Source organism: Pungitius pungitius, chromosome 5, assembly GCF_949316345.1.
Source record: "Pungitius pungitius chromosome 5, fPunPun2.1, whole genome shotgun sequence".
NCBI classification, from domain to species: Eukaryota; Metazoa; Chordata; class Actinopteri; order Perciformes; family Gasterosteidae; genus Pungitius; species Pungitius pungitius.
The window spans coordinates 18,944,145-18,971,641 of record NC_084904.1 but is presented as its reverse complement, the minus strand read 5'-3'; the positions used below and the strand labels follow the sequence as shown (position 1 = coordinate 18,971,641).

Below are 27,497 nucleotides of genomic sequence, written 5' to 3'. Positions count from 1 at the left end.
TTGTCCCTATCTCACAACAATAAAGACGCCGAGATGCAGTGACGTTCGGTTATTAAATGTCTTTATTTGGCTTTGAGAGGAATATCACTGAGTGAGACAGCAGCACGTCTACAATCACAGTTGTGTAGCAGAGTTCTGGAAAGTGGCAGCACTGCTCAGCCTCTCAAAGAACAAGTGAGATGGAGGGAAACACATTGTTTGTTTTAACTTTCAGTCATGATTAAGGCAAGTTTTTTTTAATTGAACACACAACAAGCAAAAAACATCTATCCCATCCAGCAGATATTCAAGCTCGAAGAGTCAGGCCATGCATTCATGCCCATTGGTTGATTCATTTGTCAAACAGAAAATGCCCAAAAGTCAAGTGGTTCAGAGGGAAGTGATAGAGGGGGCCATGGCGAAAGTAGCCCTTGTACACGGCTCTGTACCATTCAGCCACAACTGCCACTTACAGTCCGAGCGGAGGGCCGTCAGTGTCACCGACAGCTGCCGGACACTGACAGCCACCCCAGGTCCTTTGTCCAGCTAAAAACAAAACAAAAGCACCACTACATTTGTACGTGGGAGAATAAAAATGGTTGGTTATCTAGAACAGACTTGCAGATCAATGTTTAAACTCTTACGCGTTTGGCCGTTATATTCCCCGACTAATGAATCAATCAATGAATCAAAAAGATATATATATATACACAGCGGCAATATAATGTCTACATTATCATTCCCAAAGATGCATTCCCTCGTCCCAAACCTCCCAACACACACTCGCGTGTGTAACCGTATTTCGTGCCGTGAAGCTGCAGTGAATCAAAGAGGACGAGGAGGGCGGCTTGAGTGGCGGTCGGTTCCGTTTGTTCGCGGTCGAGTTGAGATGCAGAACCAGAGAGCAGTGGAGAGGGGTTGAAGGAATGAAGGGACAGGAAAGCAATCCCCCCCCCCCCTCCCCGCCGTGGGACATGTGGGGTCTTTCCTCTCAACGTTCCTGGGTAACATTCAGCTGGTGGAGCTAAGATTACGTCCCTGTTAACTTACAGGACTCTCCAACTTCTACATGTAAAAATCAAATAGCACCGTAAAAGTTGGACTGGCTGTTAACCTGTGCGTTTTTCTTAAAGTCTGCGTGCCGACAAAAATGGTTACTTTGATTGCTCTTAATATTTATCATTGATGGCACATTTGTTGTTACTCCTGTTGAGGAAAAAATCCTCCTTTCGTCAAACTAAAAAAAAAAAAAAAATAGCATCATGCGAGCTTTCTGCGCCTGCCTCTCAATGAATGTAAAATAATGACGACCTCTGCGGAGTGTGTTCGTGACCTAAACTCTCCTGTCATTGTAATACATCTACTCCTCTCTAAGGTTCCCCCCCCCCCCCCCTCCTCCCCCCATGAAGTGACTTTGCCTCTGAGTGACGATGTGCAGAGGTGTGTTTGACAGAGATGATGTGAACAGAGACCAGATCCATGTAAGTGAACGCAATGAGGATGAAGAACGTGTTACTGATAACGATGGAGACCAAGTGGACACCAGCGGTTTAGCTCTTGCTGGTCTTGCCGGCGGGGCTCTCCTTCTTCTTCTCCTTCTCTTTCTGCTTCTCGTCCTCCTCTTCCTCCTCCACCTCCTCCTCTCCCTCACCCTCCTCCTGGTCGTCGGCGTCATCTCCCTCCTCTTTGGTCTCCTCTCCTTCCTCTTCCTCCTCCTCCTCCTCGCCCTCGTCTTCCACCTCCTCCTCCTCCTCCTCCTCTTCCTCCTCCTCGGGCTTGGCTTCGGGCTTCCTGTAGGCTCCCAGGGAGTAGGAGCGGGCCGACATGTAGGAGAAGCCCTGGTAGCCCGACTGGACCATGGCCCCGCCGACGGAGCTGAGGCGGCACTCCTCGCCTTCCAGCAGCTTCCTGCTCGGGCAGAAAGAGACACGGACAAGAGATGACGGACAACAGATGACGGACAAGAGATGACGGACAAGAGATGACGGACAACAGATGACGGACAAGAGATGACGGACAAGAGATGACGGACAACAGATGACGGACAAGAGATGACGGACAAGAGATGACGGACAACAGATGACGGACAACAGATGACGGACAACAGATGACGGCGCCTCTCGTCTGGTTTCGCTGTCTCAGCGTTTGTCTGCTGAGGGATCAAATGTCTCTGTGGCGTCAGTCGTATTTTGATCCTAAAACGTTACAGTTTCACCTCGAATTTCTTCCAGAGAACCGAGAGGGACTAGCAGATGAAATTACACTTTTCAAGAAGGAAAGGAAAAGATTATTTATGGGGGACGGTTTGCTGTTGCTGTAATATTCATACGGATGTGCACTTGCATGTTAAAAAACTACAGGACACTGAAGAAGTATTTGATTCAGTAATGAATCTTAAAATAAAGGCTCGAGTGCAAGTGAAGCAAAATACGTGAATTATAGTTCGTCTTCTTGTGAATATCCAAGGTATAAATGCAAACTATAAGAAACGAATACTCTAACTCCGGTTAGTTCAATCTCCCAAACGGATGATCATGTTCGTGTGGTTGAGACGTAGCTCACCTGTAGGCAGCGATCTCGATGTCCAGCGCCATCTTGACATTCAGCAGGTCCTGGTATTCGCGCAGGTGACGGGACATTTCTCCTTTGGTGCTGCGCAGCGCAGCCTCCAGCTGCTGAATGGTATCCTAACCCACACAAAGTCATACCATGAAACACTACTGACTCACGCTCTGTCAGTAGAGATGGATTGAAAAACACCACAATGAGTGTGTTCCATTTGTCTTATCAAAGTGATCCATGAAAGACACGCTGCCCGGTTTTGACCTTCATCAGGGTTCACAGTGTCCTTGAGATTTAAAACATGGGTATGATAGCTCAAACACAGTTCCAGACTATAGTTTCTTCTGTGAAACAGTTAATTCAATTTAATGCTTCCATCCCGGCCCTGCTGGTCTCCATTTAGCAAACGTCTCCACTCCCGGCTTAATTCAAAGTCAAACAAATCCCAACAAGACATTAAACCATCTCACCGCCCCGGGTCATCGCCGTACCTGCATCTCTCCCATTTCGTTGCCGTGCCGGTCCTCCATCTCGGCAATCTGCCTCTCCAGGGCCTCGTTGTGGCCCCTGAGGGCCTCGATCTCCAGGGTGCGGGCCTGCACCTGCCTGCGGTACTCGCTCAGCTCCTCCCTTGAGTGCTTGACGGCGTCCTGGTTGCGGGCGGCGGCCTCGGTCACGCTGGCGAACTTGGAGCGGTACCAGTCTTCTGCCTGGGTCTGGTTCCTGGCCGACAGGCTCTCGTACTGGACCCGGATGTCCTTCAGAGCGGCAGTGAGGTCCGGTTTGCTCATGTCCATCTCCACCGACACCTGGATTCAGGAGGGGAGATCAACGGAGGGGCGTTTATTTGAGTATTAGTAGGTTCAAACAACATCTGTAAAGGAATGCAGTAGAGAATTAATAGGCCTTATATATTCAACAATAAGGGTACATTTAAACAATTGCACAATTGACTAAATACTTCATCTTTTTGTTTAATGCCTATACATTAGTTTTAGATTTTACTGCTCTTTCTGCAGCAGGGACTGTGATTTGAAGATAACATGACAAAAATAACCTTTTAAGCAACACTGGACTACCTGTAAACTAATTACTAATTATTTGAGGAAAACAGCCAATTGGGAAAGTTGAAATGTATCAAAAAATGATATGCTTTAATGTAATGTAATGTTTTTTAATGGAATATTAACTATACCTGAATTACATTTCCTCTAACACAGTTCATTGTGGTTCATCTATAGTTTAAGCATGGCGTGGCTTTTGTTGAAATGCATGCATAATGTGTTGATGCGCTGCTGCAGGAATCAACTGCTGACTCAGACATCCCTGCTGCCATGTGAGCTGTGCTGTCGATAGCTTACATGGCAAATATAGAGAAGGGACCCTGGAGAAATCTACCCAGCAACCATAACTAATGCACGAGTTAACAACGTCGTATAGCACATTCAATACATTGATTTCCTGCCCCAGTGATGAATGCTGGCACACCCAACAACTAAAAACTTGAAAAGATGATTTGTCTTGCCATCTGCCCCCTTTGGGAGACCACACCCCGAGACGATGCGCTATTTCGCCGCATTTTTCTCCCTCCCCCTCGTTTGAGGCCCCCCCACCGCCCCCACCTTACCTCCCACAAAAACATTTTTTGGATGACCTGGTTGCACCTGCAGCATTTAAATTTGAAGTGGCAAAACTTAACATAACTTAACATAATAATCACACAGAGAATGCCCATTTATGGCATACTTTGCAGATTGGCATTGATTGAGCCGCGCATCTCTCGGGAGGGGAAGGGGGGGGGGGGTTGAGGTGTGGGAGGAGGAGGTGGAGGCGCGGGAGGGGGCGCGGGCAGCGAGTGTGGCCGGCTCGGAACTGCAGTGCCATCAATTATCAAGTGCGCAATGTTTAGCGCGTGGAGGACGCAGTGTGCGGCCAGGGCCTCAGTTCCACGGGCCAATGTTACACATTCACGTGGGCTCATGGTCACACATGCGTGGATGCGACATCGCAACCCAGTCTCCAAAAAAAGCGTGAAATGGCTACGTTGGTCCACCGTGATAAACGTAGTCATGTTACGTTTTCCCCCAAAATAACGTTACTATGTTACGTTTCTTTTGGCCCATTCATTTACATTGCTTTGCAAATAGGTCACGTGACTATCAAGTTTCCCGGTAGCGAAAAGAAAAACATGGCGGACGGTCAGCATAATCTCCGTGAAAAACACAATATTTTAAGAAAGCATCAGCATTTGTATGCATTTCGATGGCATTTCTAGCGAGAAGTATGCGTTATTCTTTCATAATCTTCTATCAGAGACTGTAGAAGACCTTCCGTTTATTCGTTTCTGCGAAGATTTGAGTGTCCCTTTGGCAAAGCGTGGCTACGCAACGCCTTTAACGGCGCATTATTAAAAAAACACTTCCAGTGGGGGCGTAAAGAGGCGTTCAGCCTTAAAGCCACTAATCGCCAAACAAAACAAACTCAAAGCACTCGAATCACATTATGACTTTTTAAACATAAATTCCGTTATTTTTATGAGTTTTCAATGAAAGAATGCATCATTTCCGGGGGTAGGCATGCCCGGGACATCCCGAATTATGGGCAATTTTGATTTGTCCAGCTTTTTGACAGCTCCAGTCCCGACTTCCAATCACAGCCTCCTAAATCAATGACGCGCCTCAAACTCTCGGTTCGAACATTACGTCTTGTTTACATGGGAAAGGGGGGCGGGGCTTCGCCCTCAGAGCGGAGCGTCATTTCTCGCTCCACACGTCTCCTCTTTTTACTGGCCAGGAAAACGGGCGATCTATCCCACGTGGGTCTGGCTCCATTCCATTGGCTCTGACGAATCCATAGAGAGGCGGGACTTATCATTTTCCCGGCAAACGGAGAGATTTGAGCTGCATTGCTTCCACTGTGCGTGAAGTGGCCGTGAGGCCTCCACTAAAGTCTCTCTCTATTTGTTCTGCTTTACTCAATAAAAGTAAAACCTTTACAGATATACTGTCCACACACTAGGCTAACATAATGGAGACTTCCAGGCTTCGTCCTTTATGTTTTATGGGGATAAAGCCCCTGTAAGTAGTTTTTTCCCAAGCAAATCTGAGTTTCTTCTTTTTTTGTGTGTCCCATACAAATATCAAAATATATATACTGATTTTCACATCCAAACACACTCACTTATGTTCCCTTTTATCATGACAACAAGAAATTTCAAGATATACCTTTTGCTTTCATAAATATGACAGTTTTAGTGTGTAAATGCCCAGCAGTGTACGGTCCGGGGGCCCCTATCGGGCCACTTGTTAGATGGTTCGATTAGTCTATCACTACTATACTTTGATCTGACGACTAATTTGCACATCATGCTCGTACCGGCATGGCTTCGCCCTTCCCAGGCATAGTTCATCATCTTCCGGGGTCCTATAGCCAGTGTTGGGAAAGTTTACTTTCTACATTAACTAGTTCAAAGTTTAGTTTACAAATTTTAAAAAGGAACTAGTTCAGTTCATAATTCAAAATATTTGAACTAAGTTCACGGTTCCAAAAAATGAACTAGTTCAGTTCTTTTTTTCCATACGTTGCTGCGAGCTATTTTTTTTTTAAATTATTGCCACAGCCCAGAACCACAGACAGCAATTATTTTATCAGTTTTAACACTGAAGCGATGCATCAGATTTAATCTTCTTATCCAATTTGAATCCTTATCCAACCAGGGTTTACATTAGCATTGAGGGGACAGCATTTCCCTAATGATTCTTTGATGCTATGTTGCTGTCTATTCACTCCACACTAGCAGCAGTTGCAGAGTTTACCCCTACACTACATTCTCAAACACATGCTGCTTAAATGGTCTTTTTTAAATAAGGAATTATTAAAAGAAAAACAGGACAGTAATCATTAAGGTGCAAATGTTTGCAAAGAAAGGTCAGATTCCTCCCATCCTCACCGACCTTGTCAGTAACTTCATAAACTCTTTAAAATTATTATACGCCGCCTCTTTGCTACACTTATTAATGCGCGTTTATGGTGTGTTTTCTATAGAAATCTGGTACCCCATTGAACGATGTTAAGCTGAACGAACGCGCCGTTCATAGACACCAGAATGAACGAGAACAGTGACGTTCATCGGGCATTAATACAGTACGTTGAGTTCACGTTCGCCCAAAATATCAACAAGTTTATGAACGCGTTCAGGCACAACACTGTCCCAAAAGGGCCGGGATCGCACCTCACCCAGCATGCCTCGGCCTTCACTTTTTTCACTACAGAGTTTTGTTGCACCCTGTGACTCCGGCGTTAGACTCCTTCGACTGAGTTTTAAGATGGGTTGGATGGGTTACTGACTAAAATTTATGCCCCCACCCCCTAACTGCCTCAGGGAAACTTGTAAATATAATAAGTCAAATAAGTCAAACAAGCAAGTTGTATCTGGTTTAACCCTTTTATTCCTGTAGGCGTTTTTTAGGTCTCATGCTGGAAATTGCATTTACACACTAAAACTAGGATAACGCATGTCTGATGATAGTGACAGTGAGTCTGTCGATCAAGATGAGGATGGAGACATAGTAGAGGTTGAAAATCCTCCTTGTTGAACACCCCACAATACATTCTGTGCTCCCTCTGGCATAACATTTCTAATGATATCATGTCCCCCCCTTCAGTATTTTAAGACATTCTTCAGGTTATTGTAGGCCAGTTGAATGTGTATGCCATAAAATTTGACACAAACAAGCCCTTTAAGTTTACATGTTTTGTATGTGGATTTTGTACATACAGTGTTGGTCATTTCATTTCTTTGTTTAATATTTTTGAATTTATGTTTGAATCCATTTGTGGTTAATGTGCTCAAAATGCACTACTTTCTTAATGATTACATTGCTTGTTTGACTTATTATATTTACAAGTTACCCTGAGGCAACAGACCTAAATCAAGTTAGGGGGTGGGGGCATATATTTTAGTCGGTAACCCATCAAACCCATCTAACAAGTGGCCCGATAGGGGCCCTCGGACCGTACACTGCTGGGCATTTACACACTAAAACTGTATGATTTATGAAAGCAAAAGGTATATCTTGAAATTTCTTGTTGTCATGATAAAAGGGAACATAAGTGAGTGTGTTTGGATGTGAAAATCAGTATATATATTTTGATATTTGTATGGGACACACAAAAAAAGAAGAAACTCAGATTTGCTTGGGAAAAAACTACTTACAGGGGCTTTATCCCCATAAAACATAAAGGACGAAGCCTGGAAGTCTCCATTATGTTAGCCTAGTGTGTGGACAGTATATCTGTAAAGGTTTTACTTTTATTGAGTAAAGCAGAACAAATAGAGAGAGACTTTAGTGGAGGCCTCACGGCCACTTCACGCACAGTGGAAGCAATGCAGCTCAAATCTCTCCGTTTGCCGGGAAAATGATAAGTCCCGCCTCTCTATGGATTCGTCAGAGCCAATGGAATGGAGCCAGACCCACGTGGGATAGATCGCCCGTTTTCCTGGCCAGTAAAAAGAGGAGACGTGTGGAGCGAGAAATGACGCTCCGCTCTGAGGGCGAAGCCCCGCCCCCCTTTCCCATGTAAACAAGACGTAATGTTCGAACCGAGAGTTTTAGGCGCGTCATTGATTTAGGAGGCTGTGATTGGAAGTCGGGACTGGAGCTGTCAAAAAGCTGGACAAATCAAAATTGCCCATAATTCGGGATGTCCCGGGCATGCCTACCCCCGGAAATGATGCATTCTTTCATTGAAAACTCATAAAAATAACGGAATTTATGTTTAAAAAGTCATAATGTGATTCGAGTGCTTTGAGTTTGTTTTGTTTGGCGATTAGTGGCTTTAAGGCTGAACGCCTCTTTACGCCCCCACTGGAAGTGTTTTTTTAATAATGCGCCGTTAAAGGCGTTGCGTAGCCACGCTTTGCCAAAGGGACACTCAAATCTTCGCAGAAACGAATAAACGGAAGGTCTTCTACAGTCTCTGATAGAAGATTATGAAAGAATAACGCATACTTCTCGCTAGAAATGCCATCGAAATGCATACAAATGCTGATGCTTTCTTAAAATATTGTGTTTTTCACGGAGATTATGCTGACCGTCCGCCATGTTTTTCTTTTCGCTACCGGGAAACTTGATAGTCACGTGACCTATTTGCAAAGCAATGTAAATGAATGGGCCAAAAGAAACGTAACATAGTAACGTTATTTTGGGGGAAAACGTAACATGACTACGTTTATCACGGTGGACCAACGTAGCCATTTCACGCTTTTTTTGGAGACTGGGTTGGACATCGAGGGCACCGTAAGCCATGAGTAAGGTGTACTTGGGTCAGTGTGGCCCTGGGCACCACAGTACAGTGGGCCTTCGGGGCCAAACAGTGGGAGGTGTACCTGAGTGGCCTGCAGAGACGCCTGCATCTCCTGCAGCTCCTCCTCATGAACTTTCCTGAGGAAGGCGATCTCGTCCAGCAGCGACTCCACCTTCTTCTCCAACTCCAGGCGCGCCATGGTGGCGTCGTCCACGTCCTTCCGGAAGCCCTTCAGGGTGTTCTCCGCCTCCTCACGCAGCCTGGTCTCCTCCTCCAGCTTCTCCCTCATGTGCTCCAGCGTGTCGTTCATCTGCACGCAGTCCAGGTGCATCTGGCTCCTCTCGTGCGTCAGCTCCTCGACGCGCGCCCTCAGCTCGCGGATCTCCTGCTCGTACAGCTCGTGCAGACGCGAGGGCTCGTTGTGGCGCTGCCGCAGCATCGTGACCTCCGCCTCCAGGACTTTGTTCTGCTGCTCCAGGTTGTGCACTTTCTCAATGAAGGACACGAAGCGGTCGTTGAGGCCCTGCAGCTGCTCCTTCTCGTTGGTGCGGACGATCTTGAGCTCGTTGGTGACCGCGGTGGACTGGGTCAGGTCCATCGCGGACTCCGGCATGGAGGAGAAGACGCGGCCAGACGCCGCCGTCCTGCGGTAGTTGGTGGAGGACGGGGAGCCATAGTTGCGGTGGCTGCTGCGGTATCCCGCGGAGTGCGGGCGGGACGGGCTGCTGCCGCCGCTGATGCCCAGACCCACTCGGCCGGACCGGGGGGCATCTCCGAAGATCTTCCGATAGGAGCTGCTGCTGTAAATGTCGCTGGAGTAACTCATGTTTCCTTTTGCCGTGGTGGTGTCCGGTCCCACTGATCTGTACGGGAGAGAGAGTAAGAGAGAGAGAGACGGAGAGAGGGGGTGAGTGTGTGGAGTTCAGGAGTGTGTGATGGTGAGAGTGTGTGTGTGTGGGTGTGTGTGAGCGAGAGCCAAAGTGAGATGCGAGTGATGTCTGGCCCGGACAGGTGCTTATATAGTGAAGGCGCCGGCGCATCATTTGACGCAGGCACAAAAGAAGATGAGGGGAAACCTGCAAGCTTTTGCAGAAAGCCTCCTCCCTCTGGGGAGACACGAATTCACTCATGCAGATCCCCGTTTCTGCCTTCATGGCTCAAGGCGTCAACACACAATGACTATGAGGAACCCGTTCAGTATAAGGGCTTTATTTATAGCTGGTTTGACCTGAACGCTTACATTAAGTTAGTAACTCGCCCTTTGCTTTCGCGTTGTGACTCAATGGCATTCGGATTACATTAAAATCTCACTTTCCCAATGCATGCATCATCCCGCTCGACTCGCTCATGTTACTGTTGGTACTTTAGTCCACGCTGTCATTGCAGTTTTTCTTTGCTGTCCCAGCAGAATGGCAAACGAACGGGATCGATGCGCGAACTGTGCGCCAGAGTTTGTTTTTTTGGTGCTGCAGTCTGCATCTAGCCGCCCTCCCCCACGCCCCCCACAGCCCCCACACCCCAGACCTCCGCAATATCGGAATACGGGATGAGACTCGTTAAAGTGGCCCGATTCTTGCACCACATCGTCGCCGTCTCGTCCGCAGCCCTCGAGCGTGATGGATTTGTATGTCGTCAACTCAATGAAACCCGCGACATCCAGTCGATCATCGTCCGATCGCGACAACAACAACATAAATCATGATTGTTCCACAATGCAGTCCTCGTTATAAGTCATCCCGAGCACCCTAACCCCATAGCGTGGACACTTTGAACTATTCACGTTCCCTTAAAATGCGTAAAGCAGTATTCTCAAAAAAGTTGGACAGAAGTTCATCCTTTGTTGACTTAACATTGTATGTCTAAATATGACTTATACTGTTGTCCAGGGAAATAGTGATCTGTGGGGTCTGTTGAGTCATGTCTCGCCTGTGAGGTGTTGCTGTGCAGAGCTGTCGCTGGCCGTGGTCCTGACCCGGCCCGGAGGCAGGAGACGGACCACGCCCATATTATAGAGAGAACCCCCCCCGCCCCCCCCAACCTTTGCTCCCTCACTGCAGCCTCACCCCCTCTCCAAACACCGCACATGGCGCCTCCAGTGGCTGGTTCACGCCGCCAGTCTGGGAAACAGGCCGAACCAGTGGGGAAAACCACGTGGAACACTCACTGCCGAGTCATCCTAAATCTCCTCAGGCCATCTCTGTTGGTGCTACTCTTACATTTGGAAAAAGAGGAAGACAAGCCATCTCAACAAGAATGTTTTTTTAGTGGGAAATAACTCAACACAGTGGGAAGACGTTTAATGCTGGGTGTCCATAACATAACACTTCCTTTTTTATACACGTGCTCCTGCAATGTAAACAATGACAACGTTATACGAAATGGGGAAGGAGTCGTTTGCCTTTTACTTCCACATATTAACCACTAGAGGGAACTCAAGTATTGGCGTGGTGCTGCATCTACAGAGAAGGCCTGAGCTGATTCCGAGCACGTCTCAACAGTCACATCCACATATTTGTCATATTTTTGTTATATTAGTCACCATTTTTATTTTCTTATCCTGCATGCAGATGCACTAGCCAGTTTGTTTGTGCAGTCCGACGCAACATTCCTGCCAACGATCCCTTTGAAGGCCATCATATTTTGCTTTTTGGGGGTATATTTCTGTCAATTTAGAAGGAATTATGATTACAATAAATCTGCAGGAAAGAAATGTTAAATAATGCAATGCCCTTAAAATCATGAAACCCCTACTGTGTGTGTGTGTGTGTCGAGAGAGAGCGTCTCTGCCATTGACTCACGTGCAGTGCAGTTGGCAGCCTGTGGCAGACATCATGCTACCTTTTGCATGCAGGTAGCGCCACTGGCTAAACTTCAGATGAAATATGCTGTGTTTTTTGTTATTACAATAAACAGGAAGAGGGCGCTGTTCTTCCAGCAGAGACAGGAAGCTTTCTGGTATTGAAGCAAAAGCAAATGGTGGAACCACTGAAAGAAAGACAGCCTCTACACACATATATATATATATATATATATATATATATATATATATATATATATATATATATATATATATATATATATATATATATATATATATATATTAAAGGCTTTTATTCATTGCATAATCTTAAACTTTACTGTCTAAAAATAAATTAACCTTTTTCCAAAATAGTGATAGTATCACAGTCTGACAGCCTCACAGAGTACCAGCAGGGTTCAAGGCCTCAGGAAGGGTCAACTGAAGCTACTACAGCTCAGCTGACTGGGTGTCCAGCTCCTGCGCTGGCCTCCATCCTCCAGAAGCAGTAAGCTGCAGAGGACAAGACACAGCAATTTCTGAATTAAATCCAATTTATCAAACAAAATAAAATGTAAGACCCCCAAATATAGTGTTAATACAAAAAAGCCAATAAAATCTGTAGGCCGACTCCACTCGTGAGTATGACATGGTAGTGTTATTTTAATTCACTCTCAGAATACTCTGGCCCAGCTGTTAGTTAATAATTGACTTCACTTTGGCAAATTATGACGGTACATTTTGATTTTATGGATCTAGTAGGGTAGGTGGACAGAATCCCTTATTTGTTTGGAGAACCTGGCCAGATCTTACACCTTTGACAAGTCAATAAATATAATTCATCATCTGGGAGTGAAAGACATATTGCGTCTCTCGCTCTGCTCATTTCCTTTAAGTTCATAATGGCATCTAATAACTCGGGAAATTCCCACACGGTCCCGACACGAGACGCTCGGCAGCAGCACGGCTCCTTTGAAGCCGCTTTTCCCTTTGTTGCTTTGATATGGCAGGTGTTCCTCGCCGAGCGAGGGCTTCTGTGAGGGGCTTCGCTACGTGTCACGTGCCGGCCACTCAGACCCCCCCCCCCCCCCTCGCCTTTGTTCCGTCTGCGATGCACTCATCTTGTCTGATGTGCCCTCTTCCCTCAGGTCCCACGGGACGCCTCGTTTTCAGCAGGCCAAGACCACCTCCTCCATCTGTTTGCACACACACACACACACACACACACACACACACACACACACACACACACACACACACACATGCGCATACATGCATACGTGCACATGCAAAGCACACACAAACACACACTCAAATATCTCTTGATCTGAGCTGCCAACTGGGATGGAGGATGATCATGTAAGGCGTGTGCCAACCAGCAAGTTTCTACTGAGGTGATGAAATCCACTGAGGCCCATTAGATGCATTCAGTGATATGTGCCATCTACTGCTCGTTGATCTTTTTAAATCCATTTCCACGGAGACACCGCGGACCGCCTTCAGAAACGGTGGATTGGCCGTAAGCCTTTTTCTAAAACGTACTTTATTTGCACTCAAATCAAGTGGCAACGTATCACCTAAACCCAATGCGCTCATTATCAATACAACTTCTTACACGCCTGTTTTTCCGTTACTAGAAGCGTGTTAGTGATTAAATACAGAACATCTCAATCGTTTGCCTCGTGTCGTGTTGATGAATCACATGCTGTTGTCTGTTTTCGTAATGCCTCGGTGTGAGTGGGTGTCACGCGGCTGTGTCCCCGCCACTACGTGTCTAAATGCACGTTTGCGTGTGTGCTCGTTCGCGGGTGAAAGTGCCCAAGACAGGTCGCGGCGGTCCGAAAGGCAAATGTCAAAAGAAGGTGATGTGTGCTGGTTTTGACTAATCTGATAAGCGAACACACATGGCGAGATGGGTCAATAGGCCTTTGACCCTTAAAACAGATAAACACGCCTCCTAACACAACTCTGTTGCCGTCAGTGACATTTGAAAACACACAGCAGCAGGCTGGCCATCGCCGTACCGGCCTGCTCGGATCAGGCCAAGCTGCATTGCGGCGTCTGTGCTTCGTGTGCAGATTACACGTAAGGTGGGTCTTTAGTGCTTTACAGCAGGATGGAAGGAGAGGACCATCATACACCAACATGGAACGAGATGAATAGATAAGATGGATGCATAGAAAAATAGATGGATATAAAATGATCTGACACTAGCTGATATCTTTCAAAAGCCAGAAGGTTTAGTTGTGTACTGATCTTGTGTATGTATGGAAAACTAAAAGATAGCGTCTTAACAGATTTCAATGTAAATCTTTAAAATGAACATAATTATCGAGGATATCCTGAAAACTACCTGACATAACTGATCAATATGTTTTACTAAAGATGAGACAGTTGATACCTCCAAGGCTGAAATGAAACAGAAAATCCTTCTGCTTGTGATGACCTCCCATGTATCAAAATGGTGTTTGTGCGAACGATGAACTCCCCGTGATGGTTTTTCCCCTCTGATTGTGCCCCCCCCCCTTCCCCCCTCCCCCCCTCCCCCAGCAGCCAGACAGCTCCAGGGGGGATGGGGTGTCGGTTATTGAGCGGCTGTGATCACACAAACCCGGGATTACTCCGACAAACAGTGGATGGCGGGCGAGGATCAAGGCCCCCGTGGAGCTTCTCTCTCCTCTGCATCTATTCAACCGCCACATCACATGATCAACTCTGTGAGAAACGTGCTGGCGTCCCTGGTAGAAATCAAGACACGGACAGGTGTATAGGTAGGTAAACAAGTGTTTCAAATGTTTTATTCCTTTAATATCAATGGCAAATACAAATTGCTGCTCAACGATTCACTTTTCCTCCACATTGGAAGTGACTTCTTTAGACGACAGTGTCCAAATGATCCAATTCTCAGTAAGTGCACAAACTCCCTCCTTTAAGTTATTGTTCAATAAACATACATTTGATCTTTCTGAGGAGAAAGGGAGCGACGATGTTCATGGAGCTATGACGGGGTGTGTGTGTGTCTGTGTGTGTGTGTGTCTGTGTGTGTTGTGTAACGCATGAAAGCACCACGCCTGAAAAGGAATGGCCCTTGTGTGATACATCATGCTTACTCATTACATATCACATACTTCCGGTAGGTCGTGTCTGTTTTTAAGGCATTAGCAGCCACTTTGTATGCAGGGTCAAAATGTGCAAAAATCAAACATACAAACAAGTGAACACATGTTGCCCCTGAAGCTGAAACGTGTAGCTTAAAACGACTGGTCTGTAGTCGTGTTCTTTGAGAGATTCCACGCCTGCTTCTTTAAGGCAGACGCCGAGAGCACCGGGGGGGGGGGATCATTCACATACACCCCAACCCTTCCTCTCCCTCCACACACACACACACACCTGCCTCGCTGCACCGGGGGGGACACAAACGCAGCGAGTGGGAGTCTCTCTCTCTCACACACTCACACACACACACACACACACACACACACACACACACACACACACACACACACACACACACACACACACACACACACACACACACACACACACACACACACACACACACACACACACACACTTATGGAAGACAGACAACAGGCCATGGATGGGAAGAAAAAAAAAAAAGAAGGAGAAAGCGGTTTTCTCTCAGAGACAGACGTCAATGCTGAGGTTCATACATGAAGTGTTTTTTTTTTGTTGCATTTAACTAGTAAACAAATGAACAAAGGAACCAGAACAGAAATTTAGCCATACAATTCATTTCACCCACCCTCCACCACCCCAACATTTCTCTCTGAAGACAGTGACGAAACACACACACACACACACACACACACACACACACACACACACACACACACACACACACACACACACACACACACACACACACACACTGTATACACATGCACACACCGACTGTTGGCATTTCAGTGAACAGAACTGCTCATCGCACCTTGTTTCCATTACATGTCCCCCTTTAGTCAGTCTCCCTTTTATGACGTGGCTACACAGCGCCTTGGAAAAAGAAGAAGAAGAAGAAAAAGGAAAAAAAAAAAAAAGCAGCATTTCACAACCAAACACTAAACATTCCTAGACCTATATTTTGTGATTCCTCTTCATGCTTTAACTGAGCTTTGCGAGCGGTGGCCCTGTGCTGCCACACTGCCGGGGGGGGGGCGGGGGGGTGAGGTCACGTACATTCGAGAAGCTGCTGAACAAACGAAGCGCTGCGCTCTCACGAGGCGGAGCGGCGACGCAGCTTCGGCGGAGGAATCGTAGCCGCCGCTCATCCCACCGGCTCCTCGCGCTTTTATACTTTTTTTGTTGTTGTTTATAATAAATTATTTCGATTTTTTTTTTTTTGTCCTTTTTATTCCCGCACCAAAGGGCGAGATGGCTTTGAAAGCTAAAAATGAGGATCAACCACAGAGAAAACATTTCATTTTGGACACAGAAGCCTCGAGGCACAAGGGACATGTCTACACACTGTATGGGTCGGACGAGGCTGTGCAAACAAACTACACATCAGCAACTCCCCCAAGAAAACGCACCAGAAGACCAGAAGCTAGGACTAATTAAATATATTCTATTCATCTATATATTTAGCATATCTAATAAATACATTTGTTGATAGACATAGAGATCTTTCTGTAAACTATTTACATGAACATTTTTTTTCTTTTCGCAGAGACAATAAATAGCTATGCGGGCAAGGCAAAGGAGGGATAATCTGTAGCTTTTAACATTTTAGTGCTCTTTATCCGTGTGTGTGTGTGTGTGTGGCGAAGGCTGAAGACCACCCTTTATAAATAAAGTCTGAGAATAATGCTGTGAGTCTCACCTGCCGTCCCTCTCTCTCCCTCCAATGGAATGTGCTCCAGTCTCTCGACTGCTTTCAGTAGATCTGCTCGTCCCTTCCTATTAATACCTGGTGAACGGGGTAGGGGGGGGGCGGGGGGGGGGGGGGGCAGAGGTGAAGCAGCGCACGAGAAATATACCCCAGCACGTGCCAAGGTGTGCCGGCGTTCAGCCCGAAGGGGAGGCTGGTGGTTGAAAAGTCGCCCCCCCCCCCGTCTCCCCCTCCCGTCTCCCCCCCCACCCGACTGGCTCGTGACCGCCAGGCTCAGACGTGACAGACACACATTTACGATAAAAGGATGCTGTAAAAAAACGCCACCGTCGTCAGAGAGAGGCAGAAAACACCGAAACCCGCCCCTGAAACCTCCCCACCGCCCGCTCACAATCTCATGCTGCACACATTTGTGTTTTTTTGTGTTTTTTTTTTTTTGCGTGTTACTTTGTACCCCAAATGCCGAATGGCAGGCGCGGACAGAAAAAAAAAGGACGGAGTAGTTACACCAAGGGGACGTATTGCTGTCGGCCCTAAACAGCTCAGCACAACACACTGTTACACGTTACCGTCCCTACAGCACAGCAGACCACGTTTTTAAAAACACTCACTTCATCCTGTAACAGCTGTAGTAGTAGTGGGGGGTGGGGAGGGGGGGGGGGGGGGGGGGTCGTTTACGATTTTCAGACATTTCTTAAAAGTAGAAGAAAAAAAACAAACAATTATAGTTAAAAGCAATTAAAAGTGCACAACAGCATGCACAGGTGGTTGATTGGTGACTGGGGCATAAAAACAAGCCCCCGGGTCAGTGTTACACCTTTGGGAGGACTCTGTCTCGCTGGGGCAATGGAAGGGTGTGTGTGTGTGTGTGTGTGTGTGTGTGTGTGACTACGTATGTGTGAAGCTGGGGTGAAATCTCATAAGTGCTTCCCATGGCTCTTGAGGCATAGAAAAAGAGGCAGTGGGACATTGTGTGGTAACATTCTCTGGCTGAAAGTTGCGTTTCCGACGGATGGAGAGATGGAGTGTCTTTAAAATCCCACTCGTTTGATTGGTGCAGGACAGAACGGGGGATACCCTGAAGACTGACCGCCGATGATGATGATGATGATGATGATGGGCTGGATGCGGCCTTCGAGGAAGTCATCGTGGGAACAGTAAGTCCACAGAGGGCCCCCCGAGAGGCCCCAGACTCGGTCAGTCGTTGTATATATGGAGAGTGAGGGGCGAGGGGAGTGGGGGGAGGAGGGGATTTAAGGAGTGATGGGATTGGCGGAGGGGGGAGAAGCTGGAGTCGTGGCGCCGTCTATAGGCTGCAGCCGCTCTGCTTGGCCCTCTCCTGAGTGTCCTGCAGCAGCAGCAGGCTGGCGCTGGAGTAGCCCTCGTCGCTGCAGCCGCTGCGCAGGCTGCCCCGCTCGTCCCCGGAGTCGCTCACGCTGCTGGTGCTCCACTCCAGGTCGCCCAGCAGGTAGTCCGTCCCCTCCACGTCAACGTCCAGGTCCTCTGTGGGAGCAAGAGGGAGGCGTTGGGATGGGTCTGAACGAGACGAGAGCGTTCGGCGCGGTGTTTCGAGAAGCTTTACGGGGCGAACTGCTGCGCGGCTAATTAAAAAAAACTCAACAATCCGTGTGTTGATGTTTTGTTTTGTTTCCTATGTTTTTTTTTATATTTAAGGGAATATGACAATGCCTTACACTGACTTTCATTGTTCTTTGACGCCCACGTGGTAGACCACAGTGGATCACTTTGTCAAGCATTTCAAATGTAAAACGCTCTCTTCTGGACCGCCCTAAATGTGGCGGCGGGTGGTGAGCGCATCGCGTGCACGTACCTTGGTCGGAGTCAGACTTGTCTGACGCGTTGGAGCCGGTGCTGTCCATGCGGGTCCTCTCCACCCCGAGCTGCTCCAGGCGCCTCCTCAGGTGCCTCCGCTCACGCTGCAGTTGCTCCACAGTGTGCTGAGCTCTCCTGTCGCTCTCCTCCAACCTCTGCAGGGGGGGGCCGGGGGGGGGGGGGGGGGGGGGGGGGGAACACACACATGGAGAAAATGTCAGAGATCTGTGCTCTGTGTGTGTTCTGCCTGTTCCCTCAGTAACTTATCAAAGACATTTCAGTCCCCCAAACAAACGGAAATGTATCTTTTACATTACATTACGTGTCATTTAGCCGACGCTTTTATCCACAGCAATTACAACGTGTTATAGATAAGAGCCATTATAAGTACAATTTAAGTGCTACAATTTGTGAGTGTTTTCGAGGTCGAGGTACAGTCTGAATCTTCTTGGGTCTTATCTTGATGACTCGCGGCTTGGATTTTGACCCCGTCACTGAACTGAGATTACAAGTTCATTGCTCCGTTCGAGACGGTCGAGTACGGATGTTGAAAAGGCTTCTTGTTTTGTAATTAATTATTAATAATTTAGCAATTAATCACATTAGATTTTCATGCCATATGTTCCTCTCACCTGGGTCTTTTTTTTAAAACTTCTTCAGAGTCGCATTGACACGCGCTACGCAGCTAAACCTGCTTTGCCTCCTTGCGTTGATTACGTGGGAACCAAACACGCAAATAGGAGCACGCACCTTGATGTGATCTCTGGCCTTCATCAGCAGGCTGAGGGTGGTGTGCCGGTTAGCGTCGGGTCCCAAAGGAACGAGGGACTTCAAGCGCTCTAAACACAGCCTTAGATTTGCCCGTCTGAAAACACAAGAGAGAGAGAGAGAGAGAAACAGTCAAACATGATGAACCTTACCTCTGGTGAGTCATTCACTTTTTATTAAGTGCCATCATCAGTTAAAACATGACGTTTTTCCCAAATTCCTGCTTTGACATCGTCAGCAGCTTCAGCTGCAATTTGAGTTTAGTGCTGATCAGAAAATATCAGCAGGCGGCTGATTGGTGAACGCAGTCGTTGTGACCACGTTACCATGCCGATCTGGGCGTTTAACACAAAGCACCAAGTGCCTCAGTAGAACCTCACAGGACGGCTAGCATGGCTTTAGACTGGTATAGGGCCTATAGAAAAAAATCTTAAAAAAAGAAGCTAAACCTCTAAAACCTGAAGCAACAATAACACAATGTGCCTGGATAAAATAGAATAAAAACGTTGTGATAGAGATGGAATGAAGTGCATCTATTGTTGGATATTTGAAGATTTATTAATGAGAAGTTCGCTGCCCAATAAGACATTTTTTTTTTGGATGGATAGATGGAAAACAAATTTCTCCCATGTTTTTGTTTGAGGAACAGTGTGCGAATCCTCACATCCAAGAACTAAAGTGTGCTGGAATCCAAAAGGCGGACAGATCTGAACTCCATGTCGATGCCAGCAGCCCCCGGCACACAGCTCACAGCCGCTCCAAGCTGGCGGCCCCGTCTGCTGCTACTGTCCACTCGACCCGCTGTTACGCAACACACACTTCCAGCTCCAGTGTGTAAGTGTCCCTCTGCCCGTGTGTGTGTGTGTGTGTGTGTGTGTGTCAGAGAGAGTGTGGGCGTGTGCGTGCGTCACACTCTCCCCAAGATCAAAAAAAACTGTATTTTTGGCGAATGACGGCGGGCTCAACGATGTTCATCGGCTCGCTGCGAGTGATCCGGATGCAAGCGCCACGGCCCCCCCCGAATGCGCGCACGCTCAAAACCGCACACATGCAAACAGGGAAAGACCGATTTTGGCAGCTGACCAGCGATCAACGCTGCAGTTTATTTTTAATTTTTTTTGCGCGGCAAAATAAATCGCTCTAGTTGTCGAGCAGCTCATTGGGAAAAGGGCCGGTCCGTTTCAAAGAACACGTCTCAGCTGTTGAAAGCAAGGGCCCGTTTCCCAGCTGGCTTAGTCCAAAGGGCACGAAAACTAACCTTACATAACATGGAAATGCCCTCGCTCCTGTGTTGTTCCAACATAGTCGGGGAAATGTCCATTAAACAAACAATGTGCAAATTTCTCGTTGCTCTCATCAGGCATGAGGTAATTTACTGCATATGACGGCGTTCTGTCCTCACGCTACTGGTGGGACAAGCTGGCTGAAGGCTTTCAATGTTCTCAAGTGCAATAGGCTACGGTGGTCATTTTGAGGCATCTCTGGACACACTCACGCACACACACACACACAAACACACATGCACACACACGGGGGGCCAAGTCCAATGCACAGGCCTCGGTGACATGTATTATTCAGCCGCTCTACTGGGCTGCTGGTTTGGATCGACTTGCACAGGCAGCAAGATGGAGGCCGACGGCGACTTCCTAACTGAATGAATGGATCACATGTCTAAAACGTCTGCCTGAGAAACTGAGTTTTATTGTACACAGCCTTTTATAACAGCTGTGGCCTTATCGAAAACATCAGCATTTACTTACAGTGTCAATGTTTACATGCAGAGTTTCACATGCTAACATATGCTCATTAGCAATGAACACAGCTACAGCCGAGGCTGATGGGAATGTCATTCAAGTATTGGACCAATAAAACGTAGACCCCCCCCCCCCATCATTATTAATATCCATTCCTTTGTTCTTTTTAACTACTCAAATTAAAATAATGTATCGTCTTAATTGTGATTCTGGGTAAAAAGCAACAATCAACAAACACGTACAAACACACACAGAGGAGAGCATTTTTTACACACCTGTTCTTTTCCATTTCATTGTGCGTAGACCTGCGGAGACAGAAACACACATGAGACACCACACACGACTACTGCTTTAAACAGGCTACGGTTCCATCATACAGCACCAAGGCCTCGCTGCCGGGGGACTGAGAGAGGCACAAAAGGGCTGCGTGGGAGTTTATGAGCAGTCACTACGGCTGAGAAACTCATCAATTCGAAGAAAAACACGGCTGAGAGGCTTTTTCTATGGAGGATCCTTGTGCTTTTCTGAGGGCCACGCTTCAAACACGTGACGGCGAGGCCACGGGGAAACATAGTAACAGTAACTAGAAAACACAAGCGAGGGACTCTGCCCTTTTCAAATCGCCTGATTATCCACGGCGCATGGAGCACTGAGACCGGGGGGGGGGGGGGGGGGGGACATAGCTGGAGGTAAGCGGGCAGCGTGACTTCTGCATTGCAGTTGTCTGACAAAAAAAAACCAAAACGAACAACAGAGCTGCTCCTGGAAAAAGAAAAGATCCCCTCTGCATTCCTGAACCCTCATCAACCTCCACCTGACCCCTCCTGGTCCCCAAAAATAGCCCGTCTGCACCTCCAGCTCGACGCTGTCCCTCGTGACACGGCCCGAGACCCGCAGAGGACACTCGCACACCCCTCACCTCTCCATGTTTGACAACCTACTGTCAGGGACTAAGCTTAGAAATGACCTCTTACAATGCCGAACGGCGGTGGGTGTCGTGTCTGTGTGTGTGTGTGTGTGTGTGGGCTGCGGGGGGGTGTCATCTTGTTTCAGCTCCGGGTGCTCTGGATCTCACTCTGGGGGGGCCCTCCCCCCCTCCCTCACGCCGGTGTGCATTCCTGTGCAGGGCAGACAGCCGCCGGTGACATAACAGGGAACTGATCCCCCTTATTCCAGCTACATTTCAGGGTCGGGGGGGCGGGGGGGGGGGGCTTCCACGTCAGTGTAGAGTTGATATCGCCGACAGGATTGATAAGATCAAAGTTTGTATGGAATTTCCTTTAGTGGGGGTTAACAACTCTTAAAACCTTGTGGAAGTCCTCCTGGCAGCTTAAATCACAGCTGCTGTGTGACCGGAGTGTGACAAAGCCGGGTGGTGTCCCTGGGTACCGGGTGGTTAGGGCGATGTCAAAAAAATGACCGACTGTCCCAACGATGAACTCCACGCACAGCGTCGTCATTTTATCTCAAACCCCTGGACACGGTCTTAGTAAACGAGCTGTGGAGCCTCTTTGAGGACGATCGGGTCAAACACCACCGTTCCTCCACCTATGGACCTACTACAAACGGGTTTTCACTCCTGCGGGCCTCGCCCGACTCAATGTGCCTGCTCTACATAGGCAGGATCACAGTGCACCGTGGCTGCACAGGGCTGCGTGTGCAGGGTGGGGGAGGACCTGTGTAATGGAGGAGCTGGAAGGGAGAACAGAGCAGGAAAGAGAGGAGGATGGAGAGGAGGATGGAGGAGGTGAGAAGAGAGAAAAAAAAACACAAGCGGGAGCGAGAGATGCGGGGGATGGTGCGTGGGGAGTCACCACTAGTGATGCACATACACACATACATGTCAGAGCCACAGTGGCTCCCCTCCCCCACTGCTCACAAAGCCACGCCATGGTTACACAGAAAGTGGAGGAGGTGGATTCTCGCCGGGGTTGAGTGGCTTTGCACATACATACATACATACATACATACATGACTACACACATGACTGCCTGGCCTGCATTTCATCCAGGCTCAACAGCGACGAAATAACTCATCGTGCCTTATCAAATGGCGTTCTGTCAGAAATGCCCCCCCCCCCGAAGAGGCAAATTCATTCAGCCGTAGTGCTGGTCTGCTTATAAATGTTCACGTTAAATAATCCAAGCTCACGAGGGAGCGTCTTAACACAAACGCGCCGTCGCACGGAAATCAAATGGCGTAAGAAGGCCGTAGCGGCGTGAGGAGGAGGCCGCGGCGGCTCGTCACGCACGGAGCCGGTCACAGACATTCTCCACGGGCCGCGACTCAACGCACCGGACCACGAAAGCCCGCTGGGACGCGTTCTGGGGAGGAAGCAGGTGTGTTCGCGGCCGTGCTCTACCGGTCGGTCGCCGCCGCCGCGGAGCAGCAGAGGCGAGGCATTCTTGCGGGCCGACCAGGAAGTTCACTGCGCCCTAGTTCCCTCGGGAGGAAAAAGCCGGAGGGGATTTTTGGATTATGTAGAAAATAAAGCTCCGTGGTGAACAATTGTCATCACAAAGCATGACTTCATGTCGCCGACGCCATGATGTAGGCGGGTCGGTCGCTACAGTTTGTTAGACATCGCCTTTTTTAGAATACGAGTAAAAGCTTCAATGCTCAAGTAGTGCATTTAGTGATTCGTTGTGTTGTAGGACCCACTCCCATTGTTTTAGGCATCGAACCAAAATCACCAACCGTGTGGAGAGGAATCGCAAAAGGGCCAAAAAGATGACTCATTAACAGGTTTTGTGTTTTATTCCTGCTGCACTCCATGGAGGAAGTCAAGCTTAACGGCTAAAATCCAGACCAACAGGCTAGACCGAAAATTACAATAAGCACGTGTTCATTTTAAAAGAGGAGTGTTGCATGTATGTATACATTGAAATGCAGATCTCTCCAAATGACCAACAGAATTATTTAATGATAAAATGATTTTCCATTTAGCGGTCTCTGTTACAGCTTCTCCTATGCGATGACTCGCTGCGTTTCATACAGGAGTGTTTATATCTTTTTTGCGAAAGTTGGGCCAAACAAAGCATAGCATGTCTACTTGTAATGTAAATGACCACGTACATGGTGTTAAGAGGGGAAGCCGTTTACAACTTGCATGCTTTTCATCATGTGCTATGTACTTTGGATACTTCAACCATCCAGAGGACACTTAAGTCAACAAGCTCTTCTGGCATGCAAAGTGTCATCCAACAGCGTCGGGGTGGGCGACGCCTCTGTGACAAAGGCACGGCGTGATGGTTCGGGAGCGCTTTTGGGACTCGTCGAGGACATTCATGACATTCATAAAAGACACAAAAGGCTGAAAGAGAAGTTCAAATGCTGAGCACTATCTCACCTCTACACACCTGACCACTAGGACGTGGATATCCTCAAAAGCAAGAGCTTCCGTTTCAGAAGGTTGCAGCTGTTGCCGCCGGATACACATTGAATGATGTATACGTATAACACTTTAAGTCGTAACACCAGAACACGGGAAACGCCTTGGTAGTGACCTGCTTCTGACAAAGTAGCCACTCCCTCAGGCGCTGCCTGCTCTGTTGTCTACTGCACTCTTTATGGAACATGACTTACTAAATACATGTACATCATGATGTATTAAATAAGACTTGAAACTAACGGAGCAGGTTTTTTCCTCATCATCATCATTATCATCATTGCTGCTTCGCACTATTAACAGGACAATGTTTCGCTTCAAAAGAGTTGGTCAATTAGCTGGTTAATCGTTGTGAATATGCACATAAATGCAAGGTACGAATTCTCATGGGCTATGGTCCCGCTAGAGCTGCCTTGATGATGAAGCTTCTTCATCCTGTCCACTAAAAACAAACGCTCGCACTTGCACGAAGCCCAAAATGCAATTTAATCACAGCACGGCCATTGATTTCTGGGATGTGGATGCAACATAAATCTGTCCCCATACCATTGACTTATAGAACTCTTATGTGTGTGCAGCAGTGTATATTGACTGGAGCTGTCGGGGCAGTGAAATGTCTTCTGCCGTCACTGACCCAGTTTGCCTCACAGTGGCCACTCGCTTTAAGGCGGACTGATGTTTGCTGCTGTCATTCACGCGCTTTGAAGAAGACGAGGGGTGGCCGGGGGCCTTGACCCAACACACTCGCACATGCAGCCACGTCTTCTGTTATCGGATGCCTTTTTATGGAGCGCCAGGCACAAATTAAACCGGTAGAGAGTTGAATTTCATATTAATGCCGTTTGAAATATGGACCATTTCAGCATTGAAGAAAAATAGAAAAATTATATAAAAAATCCTAATTTATAATTCTGTCTTCTTTTTATTATTGTAAAACCATTTTTTTTTTAAAAGATTAACGTTGCTGCACTCAGTGGGAACACACAGGAATGGGGGTATTATGAGTGCTTTGTGGCAGAATGGAACAATTATACAGTGTATACGTTCTGGATGCAAGGAGCTGATGTGCCCTTACCTGCTACTAGTGTTTTTCTTGCTTTTGCTTTTCCTTTTCAAGCTTTCCCTCTCTTGGCTGCTGGTAAAGGGGGGCATGGAGGCATAGCCATGTTCGGCTTCTGCAAGCGGGCAAGGAAACAAACAAACAACACAGTGGTCACGTGTCCAGATATCTGCCAATACAAAACACACACCCACAGGGAAAAGAAGCCAAAATAGAACGGCTGCAGAACATGCCACGTGTGATCCTGAGTCTTATGGAATTCAGTAGCAACGTGTATGTGCTTGAGTGCAGGCACGCGATGGATGGAGTCCATGCAGTATCTTTTTATACAGCGTTTTTTTTCACCCCCCCCCCCCCAGCCTGGACAATGATGTCATCTTGAACTGTAATAAACCCCACTAGCAAACCACAACAGAGGGAAAGGAGGGGCCTCGATGAAAACAAAGTCTCCCTGCACATCTGACTGCATCGGCCACATATGCGATGTGTTCTTGTATGCGTTATCAGAGAGGGTTAAATGCACACATATTTTGCACAGTAGCATATTATTCCCAAATGAATACTTATGAGCATATATTTGGGGTAATGTGAGGCGATGCTTTCTGCTGTTGCCTAAATTCGATAACGTTACTCGATTACTTCAAATTAAAGGGCAGCTGCAACATTTTAAGTAGCTTAAAACGGCAAGTGCATTAATCATCGTGATTTAGGGGGAAGTAATCCGATCACAATTTTGAAAAAAAAAAAAAAAAGAGAAAAAAAAACAGGCCGTAGAAAACAACACACTTTACCTCGTTCCCTGCGCTCAAGGTACTCGGCTGCTTCGATCAACATCTGCACCATTCCGATCGCCGCCATTTTCAACAATAATACTGTTATTATAATAAATCCGATGAAGGATTCTATACCCACTGATCTCCTTCTCAGTAAGCTTGCAGTTCTGACAGTTGTTTTTTAACTTAAAAAAAAGGTGGAAGCGACCGTTAACGGGTAACTCCTGCAGTGTATCAAACGGGCTATTTCAAAGTTAAATGTCCGTAAAACGGGCAACAATCAGCTCGCGGACGAACTAGCCTCCTCCTGTATGATTGTTTTTAAAAAAAATGGTTCAGGTAACGCTAAGGGTTTGGAGTTAGCTGAGGCTAGCACTACTCCAACAGCTTGCTTTGGCGTCGTTTTTAAGCTAATTGTTCACTGAAAATGAACGTTTTGACGACACGGCTGGTGAAGAAAGGGGTCGCTTGATAAAAAAACAACAACAACAGTATTGCTCTGTTTAAAAAAAGGAAGAAAAAAAACAACTTGGCTAACGTCAGCGATCGAGACAAGTTGTACAATTAACGACGAAACGGTCTTGCTAGCTCGGTTGTTTATTTGACAGAATCAGCCATACGGAGAAAAAAATGACGTTGGCTGTTTGGATGTCACAGTCTTGACAGACCGTGAAAATTATAGTAGAAAAAAAATCGAGCTATCGTTGGTTGTTCTTAAAGTTGAACGGGCGATGTCATCGGGGCTATGTGGCTGGCTAGTTTCGTGATGGCTTATCGCTGATCACCCGTAGAACGTCCTGCTGGAAAGAAAGCTAGCGACTGACATCAACCGAGGAACAGAGAGTGTTTATCGAAACGCTGCTAAAACAGTGGCTTGTTGATCTGGATGACAGCAAACTACTGTACTTCACCACAAAGCGCCTGTGTGCAGCGATGTGATTGGATACCGGACGTAAGAAAGCCCGGTCCTATTGGGCGATTACGCTGCCAGTCACTGAGAGGGGCGGGCACTGAATGCCACTGACAGCCCCGGATACGCCATTTTGGTCCCGTGATGCCGTGGGCGAGGATGCACTGCGCGAGCCAAAATGGACAGTTTCTGGCTTACACATTCGCGCACCGTGATTGGTTCCTATCCAATAAACTTACCAGCCATTGGCCGGTCTGCCATGCTGTTTCGCGGTGTATAGCTACGGTTGGTTCCCGTGGTGTTGTTTGCCATTAGATGTGTTCAACTATTGGCCAGATTCACATGCTGTCCTGTTATTGGTCTCTTGTTTCCACGAATCACCAAGAACGTAGCCGCGCATGCGCATATGGGCAACTCACTGAAAAACATCAGTAAAAGGCTGCTTCAAAATGAAACCTATGCCCATTTCATAGCAGGGAAAAATACCTTGAATCCAACTAAAACAACGTGGCATGGGG

General features: G+C 47.3%; 2 protein-coding genes across 2 annotated transcripts; both read right to left on the bottom strand.

Annotated features, from left to right (window-relative positions):
* Window positions 1-44: 44 nt before the first annotated feature.
* On the bottom strand, window positions 45-9,895 carry neff1 (neuronal intermediate filament family member 1). The gene is made up of 4 exons (XM_037481784.2): window positions 8,930-9,895; window positions 3,033-3,350; window positions 2,542-2,666; window positions 45-1,887 (listed from the first exon to the last, which is right to left on the bottom strand). Exons 1-4 carry the CDS (start codon window positions 9,671-9,673, stop codon window positions 1,530-1,532), a joined length of 1,545 nt encoding a protein of 514 aa, XP_037337681.2. The 5' UTR covers window positions 9,674-9,895; the 3' UTR covers window positions 45-1,529.
* A 6,098-nt stretch (window positions 9,896-15,993) lies between these two features.
* mxd1 (MAX dimerization protein 1) lies at window positions 15,994-26,972 on the bottom strand. Its single transcript, XM_037481785.2, has 6 exons — window positions 26,088-26,972; window positions 25,312-25,411; window positions 21,124-21,153; window positions 19,077-19,191; window positions 18,325-18,481; window positions 15,994-17,996 (listed from the first exon to the last, which is right to left on the bottom strand). Exons 1-6 carry the CDS (start codon window positions 26,152-26,154, stop codon window positions 17,800-17,802), a joined length of 666 nt encoding a protein of 221 aa, XP_037337682.1. The 5' UTR covers window positions 26,155-26,972; the 3' UTR covers window positions 15,994-17,799.
* Between the last annotated feature and the right edge of the window lie 525 nt (window positions 26,973-27,497).

Bases quoted from the DNA above. Each gene is read 5' to 3' on its own strand.
- neff1 (XM_037481784.2), bottom strand. From the start codon at position 9,673: ATGAGTTACTCCAGCGACATTTACAGCAGCAGCTCCTATCGGAAGATC. The intron at 3,351-8,929 runs GTACACCTCCCA...TCCTGAATCCAG, and splicing joins CGTCTCTGCAGGCCACTCAG to GTGTCGGTGGAGATGGACAT. The intron at 2,667-3,032 runs GTACGGCGATGA...TGTGTGGGTTAG, and splicing joins ACGAAATGGGAGAGATGCAG to GATACCATTCAGCAGCTGGA.
- mxd1 (XM_037481785.2), bottom strand. From the start codon at position 26,154: ATGGCGGCGATCGGAATGGTGCAGATGTTGATCGAAGCAGCCGAGTAC. The intron at 25,412-26,087 runs GTAAAGTGTGTT...GCCCGCTTGCAG, and splicing joins CCTTGAGCGCAGGGAACGAG to AAGCCGAACATGGCTATGCC. The intron at 21,154-25,311 runs GTAAGGGCACAT...CTGTCTCCGCAG, and splicing joins AAGAAAAACACTAGTAGCAG to GTCTACGCACAATGAAATGG.